At 44.5% G+C, this 16851-nt stretch overlaps 1 protein-coding gene across 1 annotated transcript in view; it reads right to left on the bottom strand.

Annotated features, from left to right (window-relative positions):
• Window positions 1-2405: 2405 nt before the first annotated feature.
• The window catches only part of PRORP (protein only RNase P catalytic subunit), a 74929-nt gene continuing 60483 nt past the window's right edge, over window positions 2406-16851 (bottom strand). The window contains exons 5-7 of the mRNA XM_080915177.1: window positions 6332-6480; window positions 4653-4848; window positions 2406-2569 (exon numbers count right to left, since the gene is read on the bottom strand). Of these exons, the coding sequence (XP_080771303.1) occupies window positions 2426-2569; window positions 4653-4848; window positions 6332-6480 (489 nt within the window). The 3' untranslated portion in view covers window positions 2406-2425. The remainder of the gene's footprint in view (window positions 2570-4652; window positions 4849-6331; window positions 6481-16851) is intronic.

Below are 16851 nucleotides of genomic sequence, written 5' to 3'. Positions count from 1 at the left end.
GTCTATTCCCAGGCCCAGTTGAAACCAGGTTGTGTGTGTAGCCTATGAATGCCAAGCTGACAAAGGATGGTAAGATACTGTACCACAGGGGCTGGGCATGATGGTGCATGCCTTTAATCCCAGCACTCAGGAGGCAGAGGCAGGATGATCTCTGTGAGTTAAAGGCCAGCCTGGTTTATAAATTAAGTTCCAGGACAGCCAAACCTACTACACAGAGAAACCCTGCCTCAAAACAAACACCCAACCAGCCAACCAAAAGATACCAGATAGAAACCCCACTTAGCTATTTGCCAATTACTTTGACAGATGCCTACACACCATACTCCTCTGCTTTAACAGTAAGAAATGAAGAGGCACATGACAGGTTAGTCTTAGATATTCGGGAGGCCAGGGCAGGGGTATTGCTTAAGTGTACAAGCTCTAGGCCAGCTTGGGCAACCTAGCAAGCCCTCCATCTTTATTCCGATGACCAGCTGAGGGCAAGTTGTGAGTGTGGCAGAACCCCTGCGCTCGTTTGTAACCTTGGATGCTGCTAACAAAGAGCAAGGGAATAGAGCTTCAGCAAAGACCGAAATAGCACTTCAATTTCTGACACGTGCTCTTGTTATGTAGCCCAGGCTGGCCTTAGACTTGCGTCTACCTGCTGAATGCTGGGATTACAGGCTCATGACATCACCCTGGACCCATTCTGTTTCTAAGGCATATCCGATTCCCCAATTACCCTCTACCATTTCCAGTGGCAGAAGTAATGTCTGTTCAAAATGTCAAGTGCTTATGCAACTATGACAACTATCTACCCAAAGTACAGATTTGATTGATCGATCGATTAATTGATTGATTGACTGATTGAGACTGGGTCTTGTTACATAGCTCTGCCTAGTATGGCACATATGAGCTTCCTGTCCCAGCCCTAGGAATGCTAGGGTGACAGGCACACACCACTAGGGTGACAGGCACCCACCACCAGGGTGACAGGCACACACCACCAGGGAGATAGGCACACACCACCAGGGAGACAGGCACACTAGGGTGACAGGAACACACCAGCAGGGTGACAGGCACACTAGGGTGACAGGCACACACCACCAGGGAGACAGGCACACACCACCAGGGTGACAGGCACACACCACAAGGGGGACAGGCACACACCACAAGGGGGACAGGCACACACCACCAGGGTGACAGGCACACACCACCAGGACCACCCGAGACAATGGCTTCGTAAGCCGCTTCTCACTTCTCAGACAGGTGCTTTTAGTCAAGTGAACAGAGCATAAAAGGGCAATCTAAGTGTCTGGTTCCACTGTCTTCTTTTTGGAGGGCCATTGTGGCAAGGTGACATATGCTAAGCAGCTCTAAGAGGTAACCACACCCCCTGAGAAAAGTACAGAGGTGCCCTCAAGTAACCACAAATGAAGGCAAGAGTTCTGTTTCTGAAAAACAGGAGTTTTACAAATGTGTAATTCTTTTGACGTGTTGTGAGTTGGTGGACCATGTAGGATACCCAGGCTCTTTATTTCCTTAATGAAGCCAAAATACTTCTACATTTACTTTTGTTTTGCTTTTAAGACAGGGTCTTCCTCTGTAGCCATGGCTGTCCTGGAATTCAGAGATCCACTTGCCTCTGGCTCCTGAGTGAGGGGTTGGGGAATAAAGGGGTACAGCACTGTGCTTGGCACATTTCTAATTTTGACCATAGGCTATATTGAGATTTTATGAACAACTCTACTTTAAACTACAGTGCCCAGCAGAAGAAATATTTGACTGGAAATCCAAGTATAGCTGAAACATCCTCACTATCAGCTGTGGCATTCAGGGAAGTGATACCATCTTTCTTCAATTGCTTCGCATCTCAAAAACCAGATTATTGGCTTTTGGAGTCTGTATTAGTTTGTTTTCTATGGCTGTGATAAAGCACTGACCATAATTAAGTTGTGGGGAAAGGGTTTATTTGACTTAAGTATCCTAGGTCTCAGGCCACTGAGAAGCTAAGGCAAGAACTCAAGGCAGGAGCCTGGGGGCAGGAGTTGAAACAGAAGGCCCTGAGGAACTCTGCTTGCTGACTTGCTCCCCGGGGCTTGTTAAGTGAGACTCTGCACTAAGACACACCACTGAAACAAACAGAGGAGGAGGCTAGGAAAAGGTGTTACATTTCATTTAACGCAAAAGTCAAAGTTGCTGGTAGATGCCGGCCTTGCATACATGAAGCTCACGTCCCGTCCCGTCTCCTGCAAGGTGCACAGCAGGCTGTAAGCTCAGCATTCAGGAAGTAAAAGCCAGAGGATGGAGGCTGAAGGGCTACAAACAAGACCCGTCTTATAAACAAGACCACACAAAGCTTAAAAGCAATTTGACACTGCAAACCAACTAAACCAATCAGTGTTACTAAACTCTGTTTATTTCCAGGTCAGAGGTCACACATGAATTAGCATGGGGCGGGTGTCTTTCTCTGGAGGCACAGCCATTTGGTTGGCACTTCACAGGAGGATCTCTGCACTAGGTCTTCATCATAAGGAATGTGCCAGGAGTCTCCCGTTGTCTGCACCACGGTGTCATAGCTGAGAATATGCTGGTGAACGGGAGAGAGTCAAGTGGTAAGAACAGAGGGCTACCACCCCTCCCCCATCTTTTCTGTTTCTCTGGATTTTCTTCTTTCCTTCCTTTGTCTATCTGTGTGAGTGGTATACGCACACGTATGTACCGATGCACATGCCTGCGCACATGCGGAAGCCAGAGGTGGACAATGTGCCCTTTCCTACCATTTTCCACATTACTCCTTTGAAATGGGGACTGAACCTGGAGCTTGTGTTTTTCTTGCTACGCTGGCGGCCAGCAAACCCCACTCCTCTTCCTGTCTGGACTCCAGTGCTGAGGTGATAGGCGTGTATGTACAAGGACATGCCGGGCTTGCTATGTGGGTGCAGGGATCTGAACTCTGAGCACTAACCACTTAGCAATCTCTCCAGCCCCTACAACAGTAAACAGAATAAAAATGTAAAGGGGGGGTTCATTTTAAGGTTAAGGGCCCCCTATAGGAGTGTCACATTTATAAGCTATAGGATTATTTCACTGTGTTTATAGGTTTTATAAGTGGAAGAGAGAAAACTAAATGTAGACAGTAGAAAAATAGCTCTCTCATAAGACTATCTGGAAGAGAATCTCAGATGAGTACTTCTAAAAAACAGCATTTATTCTGTAATTCCAAGGTCAATGCTATCACTACCTTCTCCCCAGCACCCACGCAGAAATCAGACAGGCATAGTGGCATAGCACCAGTAATCCCAGCACAGGAGACTGGGATAGAGGGTTTGAAGGCTAGCCTGGGCTATATGGAGAGTTTCAGGACAGAGATACATGGTGAGAGCTTGTCTGATTAAAATACATGTATGCATACACATATTAAGATATGTATTATGAACACAGACATATTAGGATCAGCAACAATTACTTAGCCTCATCTACTGTTTGTATTTTCTCCACTACTGTATATCTGCATACGTATATTCTATAGTTTGCTTGTTAAACGGGAAGTAGGATTATTCCTTTATGAGAGACTGGACTATGTGATATTTATTCTTTTTGAATCTAGAGCCTTTCTCACCTCACTGAACTTCTATTTTCCCTTTTTGTTGTTGTTGTTTCTAAGGAAACCAGCCAGTTGTTTGGAATCATTTCCCATAATGCAGTCCTGATTTTGTTGACTTATAATTGCTGTGATATCACAGGATGCTCTTTCCCATAAATATGGTCCACATTCTAGCCTATTTTTAAGGTTAATAAACTTATTACAGTACTATATGCAACATATTTTAAAATATGCATACACTGCGGAATGGTTACTCAACCATGTGAGTTACCAACTTGTTATTTTGCCACATGAGAAAACTGAGAATCTATTCTCAGGAGTCTTCGGCAATAGAGCACGTGGGCTGAAGAGATGACGCGGTGGTACTGCTCCTGCAGAGGACCAGAGTTTGGCTCCCAGTAGCCACACTGGGTAGCGCCCAACTGCCTGTACCTCCAGCTCCAGGAATCCAATACCTCCTTGGGCACCTGCACTGATGTTCACATATCCACACAGACACATACACAAACATGTAGTTAAATGTATAGCATATATACATTAGTGGGGCCTGGCAGGTAAGATAGGAAGACTGTAGACTCCAGATCTGCCTGAGCTTAGTGTGTCCAAGGCTATCCTGTCCCCAGAGAAAAAGTGAAAACTGGGTTAAGGATGTAGTTCAGTCGTAGAGGACTTGCCTAGCATATGCAAGACTTTGAGTTCAATCTCAACACCACACACACACTTAAAAACACAAATGTAATTTAAATTAAAAAATTGGAAAAACTGTTTAACAGGAAAAGTAGACAGGATACAAAATTCCAAGCTATTTCAAGGGAACAGGTAGATGGAACAGGTAGATATCTAGGTGTGGGTGAAGGTACAGTTTTAGGCACAATCACGACACCCCACATGTTTGAATATGTCAATCAATTTGCGATTGGCCTACAAATACTTTTGTCCTGACAGATGCAGTTTCTAGGAACTGGCTAACTACCAAATGCTAAACAAAACCAAGTAGTTGGAACTTTCAATTCACAGTCTCTTCTTTAGACATGCCTGTTTGCATCCCTTAGGGCAGATCCCATACCTGGAAAGTCAGTTTTGCTCTTAGGAACCCATTCATGATGGCCAGCTGATGTCCCTGCTGCCACTTAAAGAACAGGCGCTGTGTCCGGGCGTCCGGCAAGCAGGCCTTGTGGTCCCGCAACAGGTCTTTGGTGATAAACTTGCAGTGATTGCCGGAGTTCAGTGTGGCGAACAGAAGGAAAGGATCATCCTCTGAGCTGCAGCAGACATAAGGGAGAGCAGTCAGACACGGGCGGCAGAGGAGGCTCTCCATCTTCATGTTACTTCGATTCTGACTTTCCTTGGAGACACCTCTGATTTCTTGACAGACAGACGGGATCTGAATGACCCTCCTAAAGCACTTGGAGTCCCTAGTTAGTGACACTCTCTAAAATGCAGTGAAAAGTTGAGGAGGGCACATAAACTTTCAGGCCAGCCTGGGCTAGGGCTGTCATCGTCTCCAAAAAGCAAAACAAAACAAAACAACCCCTAAAAACACGGAAGAGAAATGTGGAATGTTTGAGCAGCGTGCATTTACAATGGAATTACGGGGAGTCACAACACTGCTTTTTTTTTTTTTTTTTTAAAGGTTTGTTTGGTACATTAATAGAGATTACAAGTTAACATATCTGGGGCTGGAGAAATGTCTCAGAGGTTAAGAGTACATTGAGTACACTTCAAACCCACCAGAAGAGGACATCAGATCCCATTACAGATGGTTGTGAACCACCATGTGGTTGCTGGGAATTGAACTTAGGACCTCTGGAAGAGCAGTCAGTGCTCTTAACTGTTGAGCTATCTAGCCCTTCTCTTTGGTTTCAAAACTTCCATTCCCTTCTCTTACCTTCCCTTCCCTTCTCTTCCCTTCCCTTCTCTTCCCCTCCCTTCCCTTCCCTCCTCTTTCCCTCCCTTTTCTGCCTTCCTCCCCCTTCCCTTCCCTTCTCTTCCCCTTCCCACCCTCCTTCCCTTCCCTCCTTCCTCCCCCTTCCCTCCCTTTTCTGCCTTCCTCCCCCTTCCCTTCCCTCCCTTTTCTGCCTTCCTCCCCCTTCCCTTTCCTCTCCTTTCCCTGCTTTCTAGACAGGGTTTCAAGTGTTCTAGGATGGCCTCTGTATAGTAGAGAGTGACTTTAAACTCCTCACAGGGCTAAGATTACAGCTGGTTTTACATGGGGCCAGGGTGGAACTCAGAGCTTCCTGCATGCCAGGAGAGCTTTCTCCCAACTGAATGGAATCCTTAGCCCAAAGGCCTTTCCCCATGGCTGTTCTTACCATTTACACTGGCCTTTCCTTCACCAGTGTCCCAGTAATTCCTGCGCTAGGACCTTTGAGTCTCTACTGTCCCCGTATGAGGGAGGAGCACTCTGACCACTGCACAGTGATCACTGGCTACAAGGAGGTGTCGGCTGGCTTGTCCCATCAGGACTAAAAGGGCAGGGATTTTGTTGTGTCACTAAGAACAGACACTGACCGTGTCTGACACTTACGGTGTGTATCCTGAGTAACAGCCCTGCTCCAGACCCACTTCCCCTCTTCTCATGGATGCTGACTTCCTGCCTGCATGTCTGTTCTACTGTGGATGTTGGACTTCGTAAGCCACCTTCACCTCTGTTCTCACAGACATGCACTTCTAAATGGCAGAGCAGACAGATAACTAGTGAGCAGATGGCAGGAGTCCGGTCTAACTCAGTCCCTCCGTACTTACATGTTATCAGTAAAGAAACAGTGGGCCTGCTTTCGCACCTCCTCCATCTCCTCCTTCCTCCACTGGGAACTGGGTTTCAGCATGTGCTTCCGGCCCAGGACCAGCAACTGTAGGTTCTGCTGGGCTAGTTGAGAAACTACACGCAGGAGCTAAAAACAGAGTCAAACGAAGAAAGTTCAAATAACTGGGCAGGTTCTTCTAGCCGAAAGAGTATAGCTTTGAATAACCTTCCATTTTTTTAAAAAAAAAAAATTTATTTATTATATATAATTCAGACACACCAGAAGAGGGCACCAGATCTCATTACTGATGGTTGTGAGCCACCATGTGGTTGCTGGGAATTGAACTCAGGACCTCTGGAAGAGCAGACAGTGTTCTTAACCACTGAGCTTTCTCTCCAGCCCTAATTTTCCATTTTTTTAAAGCCTGAGGAAAATTATAAGTTAATGCCTTCTTTGTTCCTGTTTGTCTGACAACAGCTCTCAAGTAGCACAGGCTGGTTTCTGGTTAAGGGTAGCCTAGATCATCTGGCCCTGGCACCTCCATACACTGAGGTCTGGGCTTATAGCCACGCACCATGACCAGCTTACAGATTCCTAACCCATGCCCAGAACATGCTACAATGGCTCCAGGTGTGGATTTCGACAGACAGACAAACAAATGCAGTTGATTTGAAACTGAACCCATTACATAATGACGGGACACAAAAGTCATTACTCTACATTTGAAGCAAAAACTATATATATATTTTTTTAAACAATATTTTTGTTGTTGTGTTCTGTTTTGGTTTGCAAGTCAGGACTTCTCTGTGTAGCGCTGGCCATCCTAGAACCTGCTCAATAGACCAGGCTGGCCTCAAACCCTGCCTCTACCTCCCACATGCTGGGAATAAAGGTGTGTGCCACCGCCTTCTGCCATTACTTTTTAAAACGTTTAAAAGAATTCTTATTATTACTGGTGGGAGATCTGCCACAGCACATTGAGGCCAGAGGACAGCTTTGTGGGTTGGGTCCTCTCTTCCACCAGTATGTGAGAACTACGGTTTGAACTTGGGTTGCCATGGTGGTATATAACCCTAATACTCTAGAGGTTGAGGCAGGAGAATCACTGGCCTCAACACAGCAAGATCTTGTCAAAAACAAAACTCCCAAACATGACAAAAGAAGAAAGGCTAGATTAGGTCCTGTTTCTAAACGAAGCACTCTGTCCTGGTCTCTACTGCCTACTGTATAATTAGACTGTCTCTACTGCCTACTGTATATTTAGACTGTCTCTACTGCCTACTGTATATTTGGACTGTCTCTACTGCCTACTATATATTTGCACTGTTTCTACTGCCTACTGTATATTTAGACTGTCTCTACTGCCTACTGTATATTTAGACTGTCTCTACTGCCTACTGTATATTTAGACTGTCTCTACTGCCTACTGTATATTTAGACTGTCTCTACTGCCTACTGTATATTTAGACTGTCTCTACTGCCTACTGTATATTTAGACTGTCTCTACTGCCTACTGTATATTTGCACTGTCTCTACTCCCTACTGTATATACATACTGTCTCTACTGCCTACTGTATATGCATACTGTCTCTACTGCCTACTGTATATGCATACTGTCTCTACTCCCTACTGTATATTTGCACTGTCTCTACTCCCTACTGTATATGCATACTGTCTCTACTGCCTACTGTATATGTATACTGTCTCTACTGTCTACTGTATATGTATACTGTCTCTACTGCCTACTGTATATGTATACTGTCTCTACTGTCTACTGTATATGTATACTGTCTCTACTGTCTACTGTATATGTATACTGTCTACTGCCTACTGTATATGTATACTGTCTCTACTGCCTACTGTATATGTATACTGTCTACTGCCTACTGTATATTTGGACTGTCTCTACTGCCTACTGTATATTTGGACTGTCTCTACTGCCTACTGTATATGTATACTGTCTCTACTGCCTACTGGTATGGTTTGTTTACTCTGGAGTTTTGTTCATCCTCCTTTACAGCAAATATGATTTTTACAAAGTAGTTGGGTTTATTGCCCCCTAGCAGTTTAGGATGAGAACAAATGAATATTTGTCTGCTGAAGGAGTTAATACACAAGCAAAGAAGAACCAGGACCAGGGTGGAGATTCCCACGGAAGGTTTTTAATCAGTAAAATGAAGCTCTGTAGGGCACCAGGATGACTTGGCAGGTAAAGGTACTTGCTATCAAGCCTGATGATCTAAGTGCAGTCCCCAGATCCATGATGGCAGGAGAGGAACAACCCCACCAAGTCGTGTTCTGACCTCCACATGTGTGTTGTGGCAAACTCCCCACCAGCAATAATTCTTTAAAAAGGTGTTAAAGGGCCCGAAAGATGGCTCAGTGGTTAAGAGCACTCACTGCTCTTCCAGAGGTCCTGAGTTCAATTCCCAGCAACCACATGGTGGCTCACAACCATCTGTAATGAGATCTGATGCCCTCTTCTGGTGTGTCTGAAGACAGCTACAATGTACTTAAGTATAATAAACAAATAAATAAATCTTTAAAAAATTGTTTAAAATATGATTTTTTGCTTCAAAATTCTGTGTATGTTCAATAGTAATTTCTTAGATTTCTTATGTGAAAAACTTATGGGTGTTACCATAGTGTACTAAGATTTAAAGATACTTGTTTCTAGTGAGAGATTGGTAATTTTTTCTTACTTGCCTATGAAGCCTAGGAAAATATAAGATCTGTCTGTGCATATATTTGATGGTTAATAAACGTGTTCTGATTAGCTAAAGAATATGCCCAACATCAGAAACCAGGCATGTCAGTCCATGCCTGAAACCCCAGCACTCAGCAGATGGAGGCCGTTCAAGTTCAGACTGGAATATGTGAGTGTCAGGACAGCTGGAGCTATACAGACCCCACAGCGCAAGAACAACAGGGATGGTGATGATGGTGATGATGATGATGATGATGATGATGATGATGGTGGTGGTGGTGGTGGTGGTGGTGATGATGATGATGATGATGATGACGATAAACCAAAAGCATGATTCAGGAATTCAACACTTTAAGAGACATTAAAAGTGCCTGTCTTTCAGTATGCAGTTTGTGTGTGCGCACGCATAAGAATTACCACAAATTCTTGCAAAAATATTATGAATGTTACAGCACACACTGAAGCTCAGAATAGTGCTGCATACCAATAATCCACAGTATTTCAGAAACAGGCAGGAGGCTCTCAAATTCCAGGCCAGCCAGCCTGAGCAACTTAATGTGACACGACCATATTGGCTTGTGGTGGAGCACCTGTGGTGTACCACAAGCTCTGTGGTTCAGTCCTTAGTACCGCCAGCAAACAACACCCCCTCCCCGTTTGTTAGCTTTTCAACTTTCCATGAAGCCAGGAGACATGGTCTAAAGAAATCACAACCAAGTTGTCATGGGCACACCCTGACTCAGAGGAACTGCCCCAAGTTCACAAAATTAGAGATTAATTAGGAAGAAGGGAAAAACCATAGCTTCAATTACTCTGGGGCACCATCTTGTGGTGGAGGGGGTGTCTCTAAATGACAATATTATAAAAGTGGAAGACAGATTTTATTTGTTTATTTTTATATTTTAAAGATGACTGGGTAGAATAAAGGTAACCTGAAAACTGTCTCTGCACAAACTGCAAACTGGATCTAATGGGCTGGTTCAAAGTCATGGGATATTCAGAACAGCAAAGAAAAAGAACTTAACTTAATTGTATGTTCAACCAAAAATAAAACCGAGCAGGGTGTGATGGTGCCTGTAATCCAAGTACTCAAGAAGCTGAGGCATGGGTATTGCTAATTCTGGGCCAGCCTGGACTTAACAGACAGACCGTGTCTTAAAACCACAACAAACCAAATCAACCTTGGACTGGGGCTGTAGCTGTGTGGAGTAATTAATTGCTACTCATAATGAATAGAAATGTACATAGTATTATCTACAGGCTGTATTGTAATAGTAAGGGGAGGGGCAAAAGACAAAACTTAAACCAACGGGGAAGAAGGACATGGTACACACACATACAAGTGACACAAAAGTAGAAACAGGACCATTTGGGGAGGAAGGGAAGCAGGGGAGGAGGAATAAAAAGGAGGCGACGTGGGGGATATGAGCAAAGTACAATGACCTGCACGTACATTATGTCATAAAGGAGCCATCACTTTGTATACTTACTAAAATGAAAAAAAAAAAAAAAGTAAAAAGGGCTGGAGAGGTTATATGGTGAGGCAGCTAAGAACACTTGCTGCTTTTCCTAAGGACCTGAATGGGTTCCCAACACTCATGACAAGTGGCCTCACATCAACTGTTAACTCGAGATCATAGGGATCCGGCGCCTCCGGGTCCCGGCAACCATATGAGCACTCCACAGAGCAAGTGACAGGCAGTGCAGCTGACTTTCCAGATCAATTACCCAGACAAGGAATGGGGTTTTCATGGACAAGGTGCAGCACGCTCAAAAGATCATCAGTACATTGAATTCTAGGAAACGCTGAGTCAGATTTAGCTCAGGCAGAGGTTCGGTAGGGTGACATGGAGAATGCCTAGGATGAGGGGGACAGACGCACAGGTCTCAATCAGAGGGGTCCGCTCTTGCCTGAAAGCAGCGGAGAGATGAAAGGATTTAAAACAGCTATCACTGGAGATGGCAAAATTCTGGATTGCACCACAGGGCCCGTGTGAGCATGTGTGTGTGTGTGTGTGTGTGTGTGTGTGTGTGTGTGTGTGTGTGTGTGTGTTGGAGGTGTCCTGTAGGCAGTCAATGCAAAGCTTTAGATTTATAATCAAGTGAAGACTGTGGTGGGAGGTGGATGAGCTGTCATGGAACAGGAGAAGGACCTAATAGGGATGGAAATAAAGTCCAACCGGAGGAACACCGGAAGGTGTGTGTGTGTGTGTGTGTGTGTGTGTGTGTTTGAGTTCAGGGAGGAAGAGTATAAATATTAGTGACCTAGGGGCACCATGTAAGGACCAAGATGTGATCTGCAAATGCACATAACCAGTTTCATGGTTCCACAGCACCCCATACAGAGTTTAGTTGCTCCTCTAGACCCTGTGTAAGATTTAGAATGCTTTTATTTTCAGTGTTGAGCACAGCACATGTAGACTTATTAGCCCTGTTTTGCTAAGCAAACAGTTCTGCTCTTCCTTCAGACCAAGTGGTGTGGCCTCTTCAAAACCCAACCCAGCCCCCATTCAACACATGTGGGAGCAGCCCCCATCCTCACAACACATGTGGGAGCAGCCCTCCCTCCTTACAAGAGACCACCCACACACTCTCATCCCCCACATACTCACATTCTGTTACACACACACACATACACACAACCTCCAACTGCTTCAAAGGCACAGAGACTAGAGAACATTGATCAGAAAAAGCCAGTGGCAAGCTGAAGAAAGCAGACATACAGAAGAAACACTCATTAGAAGAAGCTCCTGAGAAAGACCCTAAAGGTGGGGAGAGAACATCTGCTGCACTAACATGGAGGGAGCATTAGATTCGATGAAGTCAGCAAAGAGAATACACTTGGTTTGTGTTGTATGTGCAGAAAAATGGTCCTTCCTCCTGATAGGTCTCTTCTGCGGTCTGAGCCTAGGAGCTTCTACATGACTGTGGAAAGGCAGAGAGCAGGCCAAAGCAAAATCCAGTGTGTTTAGAGGCCGGCACTGCCTATAGCGAACAGGCATCCTCCCGTGTAAGAACAGAGGGCACTGGGAACCTGTCATGAGGATGGTGAAGTTCTGGCTCCGCACGAACGGCTGGTGAAGAGGCGCCTTCAGTGGGATTATAACTGAAGCATCAGTTGTCCATGGCCACTCTTCCTATTTAATACGAGCAACTGAGCACACAATTCTAAATTTGTATCAGCACAGGACTGATGCTTTGGGGCTCTGGCCCCAGGAATTCCAAATTCCCTTTTTATTTACTTGTTGAGATCTCTTTGTATGTAAAATGAATGAAGTGCGTTCCACTTTATGCCCCTCCCTCTCCATTAACGCTGTGCTATTTATCACATCGTCATTAACAAAAATGCAAAGTTGTATTGTTTGCATACAATTTCTTCATATGTAAAGATGAAATCTTTCATAATTTTTTTTACTACCTCTTGTAACAGCTTATGAGGGAAGTCAATAGTGTTTTCTCATTTAAGAATGAGGAAGTAAAGAGAAATCTGGGACTTATTTGGGGTGCTTTTGTGCAGCAATGTTGAGGAAGGATCTTTTGGCATTATTTGTTTCTTTGTTTATTAATTGTTTTTTATGCATGCATGTGTCTGCATGAGTTTATGTGTAATGTGTATAATGGCCATGCAGGAGTTATGGAGGCCAGAGAGGGTGCTGGATCCCTGTACCTGGAGTTAAAGACAGTTATGAGCTGCCACATGGGTTCTGGAAACCCAATCCCAGGTCCTTTGCAAAGCAGCAAGTGCTCTTAGCTGCTGAGCCATGTCTCCAGACCTAGAAGAAGGAACTTCCAGGCTCTCAGGGTAAGCTCTCTGTGCCAATGTCTCCTCATCTTAGTGGCTTTATAAAACAAGTGGTGTATATTTGATGTCATGGTGCAAGAAGACATGGCTGTACAAAGTCGTCTTAGGAGTTCTCTGCTTCAGGAACTGGTGGTGAGAGAGAGGGCCACCTGGAAAGCTGTATCCTTGGTCGGCTTTAGTCAGGAGGCACACCCAAGCCTACCCACCACCTTAGGGTCCTTTGCATTCTGTAGCACTCTCTAGGAGTGTCTGGTATTGTCATAACCTTGGTGAAATGAAGGCATGTAAATTGCTCTTTAAGAATCACAGGGGGCCTTTACCAGAATAATAGTAATAGATCGTCCCGTGGGCTACGGCCTAGCCAGCCATAGGTGTTTAGCCAGTTAGGATAACAAGCAGGCTTCCATCTTTTAGGGCAGGCCTTAGATCCAGTCAGAAAGTGGTTGGTTGCTCTCAGAATATTTGTGCAATTCTTGCACCAGAGGACACACCTTTACGGGCCAGTCCTTTCTGTAGCTCTCAGCTCCACAACTAGTTATGATTGATGAACATTTTCTCCTTCAGTGGTATAAATAGAACCTTCCAGAACTGTGAGAGCTAGCCAGCAGGGATGAAGTTTCCAGGCCAGTGCCAGTACCGGCATGACTTCTTTACAGATTCTTAATTTTCTATTGGAACAATAAAGTTTTTGCAAAGAAACATTTTTTAAAAAAGTCACGGGAAGTGGGCTGGAGAGACGGCTCAGCGGTTAAGAGCACTGACTGCTCTTCCAGAGGGTCCTGAGTTCAATTCCCAGCAGCCACATGGTGGCTCCCAACCATCTGTAATGAGATCTGATGCTCTTGTCTGGTCTGTCTGAAGACAGCTACAGTGTGCTCATAAAAATAAAATAAGATAAAAATAACTTATTTTTTTAAAAAAGAGAATCACAGGAAACTTAGATTCGTAAAGTCAGTTTTTACAGAACCTGGGCAGAAAGGGAAGCTGGGTTAAGTGGAAACTGTTGTCACCCAAACGGCCTGCAGTCTGGGGCTGAGTGGGGACCCAGGCATCACTTACTGTTCTGTCCCTCCTTTTTCTTTGGAGGTTATTCCTAAGTTTTTAAAAGGTCTTTTTTTCTTCAGATACAACCATAAGAATGTGGACACCCAAGAGGATGGAGTATGTGACCTGCCTCCTCTTTACCCTGTGGCTGCGGTAGTTTCAGAGGGGTGAGGTTGAGGCTGAAGAGGCAGAGTCCTACCTCCATCTTAATGTGAAAATTCAAATTACTCACAGACCAACTCTGTGAAGGTCTTTAAATGTCCACACACTGTCACATTACCTCACTCTGATGTCACATGCTCCCGCTGCTTTAAGACTCAGCCTACAGCCTGTGTCTGTCAGTCTTTGGTATTTTAGGGAGATTTCAATGACCTCATCTTGCCCTCAGTTAATGAAACAATTCTATTGAGGAAGAGAAATGCCATTCCTGCCTCGGGCACATCCTGCCCGGTGTGGGATGTGTTTCCTGGACACCTCTGTCTGCTCTGAGACCACAGCACCCACACAGCAATCTAACGTTTCAGAGAACAATCTCTGAGGGCCTGGGTAGATCCTAGTTAGCAGAGTGAGGGCTGTCTAGAAGACAGCGTGACTTTTCTCTGACTGTGTGTATGCATAGTTTGTCTTTAGTGTCTCTACCAGGTATCTGTGCATCCTTTGTTCTTCAAGGCCAGAGAGGGCAGTATTTTGAAAGCTTAATTTTAAAAACATTGAGCCTACTTATTCTGATGCATTCAAATCTCACCCTCAAGAGGCTTATGACTTTTTCCACAAGGGCTGGAGAAGTGGCTCAGAAGTTAGGAGAACTGACCATTTTTTCAGAGGATCTCAGTTCAATTTCTAGTAGCCACATGGCAGCTCACAACAGCTACAATTCCAGTTGCAGTACTCTGTGGGAACAGGCATGCACATGGGGTACAGACATACATACACACGTGTGCATAAACAAGTAGCCAGATGTAGTGGTGCAGGCCTTTAACCACAGCATTAGGGAGGTAGAGGCAGACAGACCTCGTGAACTACGGTCAGTTAACTGGTCTACACTGAGTTTCAGAACAGCCAGAGCTACACGGTGCATAGCTCTGACTCAAAATAATAAATAAATAAGCATTTTAAAGTTTACCACAATATTCTACATCCAACCCAAGATATGGGAATACCTTTCCCACTCTGGAAAAGCACATGAACACTCTCAGGTTAACTAATGACCAAAAGAGAAGGTTTGAAAATCAAGTAGCACCAGTCGGCAAAGCTTTGTCTTACTTACAAAGCCTCCCAAGAGCACACATGATACTTACTGTGCTCTTTGAGCAAGCTTGGTCTGTTCAAGTGTATGAAAGACTTGACTACATGAAATGTTGCAGTTACTATTACCAACAGGAGGTCTGTCTCACTTACAGGAGTGTTAGTAGATGGCACAGGTACACGGAAGCAGCTTTCCCATTTGGTGTCTATTCTTTAATGACATAACAAAAGTGCTGGAGATCCAAGCTTTGGGACCAGCCTGCCTGTGTTCAAATTCTGGCTCCATGATGTACAAACTTTATCAATTGGGAAAGTTTCATTTGTTCTTTGTGTGTCTGCCTCATTGTGGGTGAAATGAGAATAATAATTGTTTATCATGAGTACTACCGTAGATAATGCATGCAGATACAAAAACATATGGAAAGTTATCCAATAAATGTTAAGTGTCATCAATACCGTCTAACTCAGAATTTAGATAGATCGAATTCCTAATAAAAAGAAAAAAAAAATAAAATAAAATAAAACAAAGAAATGCAACTCAGTGCCACAACCTATGTGGTCTGGAGTCCTTCCTTCTTTGAACCTCTGCTCAGATCCATCTGGATCTTGACTGTGAACACACAAGTCACTGTGGAACAAAACTGATGAGTTTACTGATTAATAAAGACACTCAAAAAGAGACAGATAGAGGCATTAGGAAAGGATGACCTTCAGTGTGTCAGGAGTAGATACACACAACAAACACACACACACACACACACACACACACAAAGTTAATTAATGGCTATTAGATTAAGTATGTGTTGGTATACTTTCATTTTATTTTGTGTGTATGGGTATTTTGCCTGCATGTACATATATATACCAGGTGTGTGCAGTGCCCACAGAGGCCAGAAGAAGATGTTGAATCTCCTGGGACAGGAGTTTGTAGACAGTTGTGATGTACCATGTGGATGCTGGGAATTGAATCTGGGTCTTCTTGAAAAGCAGTCAGTACTCTTAGCAGCTGAGCCATCTCTCCAGCCGTACTGGCTGGTTTTGTGTGTCAACTTGACACAAGCTGGAGTTAATCACAGAGAAAGGAGCCTCAGTTGAGGAAATGCCTCCATGAGATCCAGCTGTAAGGCATTTTCTCAACTAGTGATCAAGGGGGGAGGGCCCAGCCCATTGTGGGTGGTGCCATCCCTGGGCTGGTAGACCTGGGTTCTATAAGAAAGCAAGCTGAGCAAGCCAGGGGAAGCCAGTCAGTAAGTGACATCCCTCCCTGGCCTCTGCATCAGCTCCTGCTTCCTGACCTGCTTGAGTTCCAGTCCTGACTTCCTTTCGTGATAAACAGTAATGTGGAAGTATAAGCTGAATAAACCCCACCCCCAACTTGCTTCTTGGTCCTGATGTTTGTTCAGGAATAGAAACCCCGACTAAGACACCAGCCCTGCGGTGTGAAAGAATTGTGTCTGTCTTTGGAGAAGAAACTTAACAGGTACAGTGTGCATCTTACAGTGAAGGGAGTGCTAGTGACTCTAAGAACATTGAACAGAGAAATCCCAACTTACATAGAAATCACAAAGGTTGCCCTTGCACCCCGTTACTTAGCCATTCTAAAATTCTCACCACTTGATCTCCCTCGGGAGAAGAGTACAATTCTTTGGCAAGAGGTCTAGTCTATTATGTCAAAATTTCTTGGTGTCAGCCAGTAAGAAACATGAATCAGAACCAGAAG

The sequence above is a fragment of the Micromys minutus genome (assembly GCF_963924665.1).
Source record: "Micromys minutus genome assembly, chromosome: 1".
Taxonomy (NCBI): Eukaryota; Metazoa; Chordata; class Mammalia; order Rodentia; family Muridae; genus Micromys; species Micromys minutus.
The sequence above is the reverse complement of the archived record's forward strand: the minus strand, read 5'-3'. Positions and strand labels throughout refer to the sequence as shown.